Here is a 6,000-nt window from a genome sequence, read left to right as displayed (position 1 = left end):
CAAATCTGGAGTGTTGTTTAACTCTGAAAGTTTCCAAGTTTAACGTAGACTATACTCCAGATTTGACTTGTGTCTGTGGTCCGGCTCACATCCCTCCAGATCCCCCCCACACCCCCCCCCCTCTCTCTCTCCATCCTCCTCACCTGGTCCATGTTCTTCAGCGTGCCTCCTCCCTCCTCCGATTCCCAGTCATGGCACAATATCACCGGCGTCCCCTCGCTTTCCTTTTCAGCGTTCCCGTCTCCCCCCACCCCGACCCGGGTGACAGCAGTCCTTGTCCTCTCCTCACATAGGCGAGGCAGCCTGTCAGCCGACTGTGCCTCTCTGGAGAGGCATGCTTCTCTCCTTCTCTCTGCCGTTACACCTCTCCTTCTGTCTCTCTGATGGTGACAGTCTGTTACATCCAGTCAATGCTAATCTTTTGTCCTTTTTTTGGCTTCCGTCCCCTTATTCCTGGCTGCTTTGCGTGAGTCCAGAGGGCAAACCGGGCGTGTGCAAGGAACCCTCACTCGTTGCACTGATACGGCAGTCACATAGAGGGAGACTCCCGCGCTCTCTCTCTCTCTCTGTCTCTCGATCTCTCGCTGTGCAAGCTGGCCCCTTGCCTCCCTTCTCCCCCTGCTGCCCCCTCCCTTCTCTTCAATCCCCTCCCTCTCCCCCTCTCTCTCTCTCTCCTTCCCTCCTCCTTCCCATCTCCCCTCCCCCTCTTAACAGAGCCACAATAAGGACAAATGAGGGGAAAGGAGGGAGGAGGGTGAAGGATTGGGGTTGGTGGGACTGCACCATGTGACTCAGAGAGGTCTGAGGGACCCTCTACCAGCTGTCCAGCTCTCATGCTTCCCTCAAAAACTCTGTTGCCATTGACAACAGCTGCTGTGGAGAACACCAGCCATAGGTCCCCTGACACAAAGCTATTGGCTGACAGGATTTATGGCCTCCGCCCCTATTTCGGGGGAGAACATTGGGACATGTAGTCCTGGCACTCTGAATAAGGCGGGTGGGTGGGGGGACTATAGGGCAGGGTAAGCACCCCTGTGCCCGTGTAAGGAATGCTTTTCACAGCACTCTCAAGAAACGTTCTGTTGTTATACTGGTGAAGTGCCAGCCACAGAGAGAGGCACAACAGTCAGTATTGAACAACAAACATAGATGCACATCACACAAAAAAATGCACATGTATGGACATGCATGCATGTGCAAAGAGGAAAGAGATCCAGAGGCCTAGGCATTCAGGAAAAAGACATCCTCTGTCATTTCCCTCAGCCAGCATGGAGGGAAACTCCCTCCCCGCAACAACAGGAACTCCAAATACTGAAGGCCATGGTTAATCCACCCCCCCCCCCCAACTCTCTCTCTCTCCCTCTTTCATTGCCTCCTTTTTCTTCATTTGCTCTGCCTTTATCCCCTCTCCCCCACCTCGCCCCACCTATTGTATTATTACAGCCCCCCCCACACACACACAGACACACACACTCCGTCTCCACCCCCACCTCTGTCTCATTGGAATTCCACAAAAGGTTGCCAGAGGTTACAGGTGCTGTGGTTGGGAGATGCCATTAGAAAAGAAGAAACGGGGAGAGGAGTGTTTGTAGAAGGTGAATGTGTTGTTAAATAAAAAAGCTTGAAATGAAATACAATAACATTTCCTGCGAACAATGCTTTAAAAAAGGTCCCATGCTCGAGTGACTACCCAAAATACAGCACAGTCCAGCCCAAGGTCTCCGCAATTGAAAAACAAAAGAGCACCTGTTCTGGCTTATTTTGATTCGACAGACACATAACATAGCTGTGACGTGGTTGGGTGGTATATGATATGTTAGCTAGGAAGACTGTGACAAGGGGGTGAGTGAAGGCAGGGCAAGAATGCAGCTCTAAGTTACAGGGACAGTACAACAGTCTAGATAGGGCTCACGTTTTTCAGGCCAAGGACCCCTTTGCTGAGACATGAAGCAGGGACCCCCACTACATATATTTATAAAAATGTGCTGCATATCAAACTTGTTAAACAATTTTCAAAAAGCCTTCCATCCACGCAACTTGATGATATGCTGTCAAAGCTAGCTCACCATATTTATCTGATTGTCTCATCAATGTCTGTTGACCGTTGGGAGATTTGAGACTAGTTTGGGAAGTATTCCACAGGTTTGTGCCAATGGGCCGCCAACTTGCCTCCAAGTAATGCTGCAGCTTTGATGGTTTCATAGTTTCGTTTAATTGACAGTACTATAATCAGTGACAATGTTGTGTAAATTAAATATTTGTTTGTTTGTTTACACATTACACATCTTTGCTAATAACATGTTGGATTTATTAATTTGTATATATTGCTTGGGCGTGGGGTGTATACTATCACACAAAGATTTGGCAGTCCACTGTAGTAACGCTGAGGACCCAGACCCCCCTTTGAAGACCATCTCTAGATGGAAAGAAAATCAGGTCCAAAGCACACTTGAACAAGTTTGATGAAAGTGTGTTTTTATATAGTCCCACTTTAGAGTATATGAGACTGTTTGTATCACTTTGCGCTTGATGTTAATTGGAAAACAGAGTTTTCTATTGAACATCACTTTCTGTATATTCCAAGTGCAGCAATGTCATTTGACGCTAGACTATGCAATAGTATGCATGCATACGTGTGCACATGCCATGTGTGTCTTTCTAAGAAGAGAGCAATGGGTGTATTGTTGTGGTGAGAGTGGTAGATTATACTATCAGCAGTGGAATTCTGATTATTTCCCAGTGTGGGTCTGCCTGGACACATGTGGGAGAAACTTTTGCCTTGTAGTTGGTGAGTGGGGGGCTCGGGCTGGAGAGGAGCCACTGTGGTGAGAACCACCTAATGGTTCTCTCTCTAGCCTATTTGTAGGTCTACTGTGTCTCTGGAGGCATTTGATGAGACATTTAAGTGAGGGACCCTCAAGCCCTTATGGAACGATTTAAACGAACAAACAAAAATAATTATTGTGTTATATTATTACCGAATTTAGGATAGACGTACTCATGGAAAGAGAGGTTGTGTTGGGTCAGACACTGTTATTTAGATGTATATTATTGACTTGTTCTTTAATATTGCCTATCTGCTATCCTAGTTAGTTTGTAGCACATATCCTAGCAGGCTACTTGTTTCATGAACACTCTGCTTGACCACTTACCCTGTTGTTGTTGAACAAGGGGTCAAGGCACATCCTTGTACTTTGTAAGTCGCTCTGAATAAAAGCGTTTCTTAAAAGCCTAAATGGAAAGTCCTCTCATTTGGTGAATTCTGCTACTAGATGTTGTGATTGGACACAGATGGGGACTCACATTCAGGAACCATCAGAATGGGATCAGAGAGAGTAGAATACATCCTCTGCTGAAAACAAAATAGAAATGTGGGTAAATTGCATCCAGTTGAACAACTATATCAACTATTATTTCAGAAAGGAAGCTTTTGCTTACCTGTAGGCTATAGGCCTAACTGTAGGCCTAAATACAGCTAGGTTTATTTACAGGTCTGTCTCAACTGTCTTACTGGCCATTATTTAAGTAAACAGCGCCATCTACAGGACTATATGACGCCTGTATTGCCTACAGATGATTACTACTCTGTGCTGACAAGCAACCCGGTTGCAACCGTCAAAGCACGTTGAGTTGTAGACGAGCTACAGACAGAAAGATCAAGAAATGTGCGCATCTATAATCAAGAAAAACTCTTACATATTCAGAACTCACGATCAATGGAGCATCTGGTTTAAAAAGCATATTTATTTCTAAGTCACCAGGTGGTGTCGCCAGAAAATATTATAGTCTTGTCTACGTGGCAAGGCTTTTTTTTGGGGTCTGTAGCCGACAATAAACCAGCAGGTGCACATCCATCCTAATCAAGGATATGGCTCTAATCAAGCTTTGGCTCTAAATGAAGAAATACTTGAGTGGCTACATGGGAACAGCTACTTATTGTCATTTATCCTTTAATGAAGAAGTTAAACGGGATGTAGCCTATAATCTCAGTGTGTTTAACTTTGTGTCATGGCACAAATTTTCAGTGGAGCCTATACTGTAGGCTATCATTTCAAGGTCATCGAACACAGCTTGACAACATGCGATAAAACCCAGCCGTTTATGACACCCTTTTACTCATAAAAACGTGTCCTTTAACACAGACTGTCAACAGTTTTCAACACTATAGAAGATGAGCAATTTATTTTATATTAAAATGTCTCGATTGACAAATGTAACCTTAGAGGTATTGTAAATTATGCTTGTGGTAAAATTACAAGGAAGAAATAATTGTTTGTTGACGAAGAGGAAGCAGTGGTAGGTTATAGTGAAATCATTATTTATTGAGCATGAAAACTGTGCTGTCAATTACCTTGGCAATAGGAAATGAAACAGTTGTTTGCATGTTACAAAAAGGTTCAGTGGTATTAAGAAAGAAGCATAGCCTATACATGCATTTAAAATCACTGCACTGCTCATAAAGCGGAAAACAATAAATATGAAAGAGTGAATCACATTTTCACAATTTTAACATTATTCAAAAAATAATAATTACCTTTCTTTCACTTCCATCATGATTGCAGATTATTATTGCACTCACTTGTCTCACTCCATTGACCTGGGTGAAGTTATTTGATTGTAAAGGCTAGGCAGCAACAGTAAAACACTGAGGTCTCTACCAAGGCATCTCTTATGGCAAATATGAGAAATGCAGGTTAAGTGAAATGACTTAATCCTACTTGAACAGTTATTTCAACAAGTATTTAACCACCATGTCGTTTTCAGCATTTAGTCAAGATGTAGCCTGAATTAAAAATGGAATATAGTGTCCCCCCCCCCCCCCCCAGAAATCTATAAATTCTACACAAAATATCCCATAATGACCAAGTGATAGGGTCTACATGTTTGTCTTTACATTTATTGTAAATGGAATACAGAAATATAAATAACCATTCAACCTCTTGAATAAATATTCATAAATGCAATATACTTCTATATTCTTGATATGTTCAGTCATGTTAAACAGATAACATCTGAACAGTTCAGGTTCAGATTTTCAATGAGATTTAAATCTGGAGTTTGACTGGACCACACAAAGGTATTTCACATTTTTGTTCTGAAGCCATTCCTGTGTTGATTTGACTTTATGCTTAGGGTAACTGTCATGTTGCTACATAAATCATAGCTCCAGTGTGAGATGTAGATCTGCTATTTTCACAATATTTATCTGTGGAACCGAGTCAAACAAAATTGAATGCCTCGACTCTGATTCCAAGGCCTTGTCAGGGTGGGGGGTTCAAATATGATTATTTTGGGGGTCGTGGCCTGAAAAGGTCGAGAACCACTGTCCTACAGCAGGTCTCTCAGCCCTGTGTTGAGCTGCAGCACCAAGTCTGAGTTGATACATTACAGCTGAGATTGTTCCAGCATACCACAGAATATTTTGTCTTGTAGGCCTACTACTCACTGCTGTACAAATTGAAACTATAAATACAAAATAAATAACATTATTATATTTATATTGAGCATGAGCAGTGACAAATGAATCCTAATCAATTTTGAATTCAGGCTGCAATGAGTGGGTGGGTTTGAATACTCTCAAAAGATGCTGTAGGACTATATTTTCTTGAAAAAGGAAAACATGAATACAAAGGGCTTGGTCACATAGTCATATGATAGCATCAATCTGCTCTCCGCTTCGGCTAACAGTTAATTGTTTCAGTGCATTCAAATGGAAATATGCAAAGGTAGTTGCATCCATCTCTTCAGTTATTTGCATATGGATAGATGTTTCCACCTCTTCAAAGAAAGACAGTTAAGACAGTTGTGTGTGTGTGTGTGTGTGCGCGCGTGCGTGTGCGTGTGTGTGTGTGTGTGTGTGTGTGTGTGTGTGTGTGTGTGTGTGTGTGTGTGTGTGTGTGTGTGTGTGTGTGTGTGTGTGAATACTGGATGGGTGGAGAATGGATCTAGGAATAGACTAGTAGTGTAGGCCTACAGGGAACCCTGATAAGAGGGTGACCA

General features: G+C 42.9%; 1 protein-coding gene across 1 annotated transcript in view; it reads right to left on the bottom strand.

The window, feature by feature from the left end:
* Positions 1-386, bottom strand: part of arhgap23a (Rho GTPase activating protein 23a) — a 72,486-nt gene extending 72,100 nt beyond the window's left edge. The window contains exon 1 of the mRNA XM_080446328.1: positions 144-386. Within this exon, the coding sequence (XP_080302454.1) occupies positions 144-152 (9 nt within the window). The 5' untranslated portion in view covers positions 153-386. The remainder of the gene's footprint in view (positions 1-143) is intronic.
* Between the last annotated feature and the right edge of the window lie 5,614 nt (positions 387-6,000).

This window comes from Gymnoscopelus braueri (assembly GCF_963280865.1).
Source record: "Gymnoscopelus braueri genome assembly, chromosome: 13".
NCBI lineage: Eukaryota > Metazoa > Chordata > Actinopteri > Myctophiformes > Myctophidae > Gymnoscopelus > Gymnoscopelus braueri.
The sequence above is the reverse complement of the archived record's forward strand: the minus strand, read 5'-3'. Positions and strand labels throughout refer to the sequence as shown.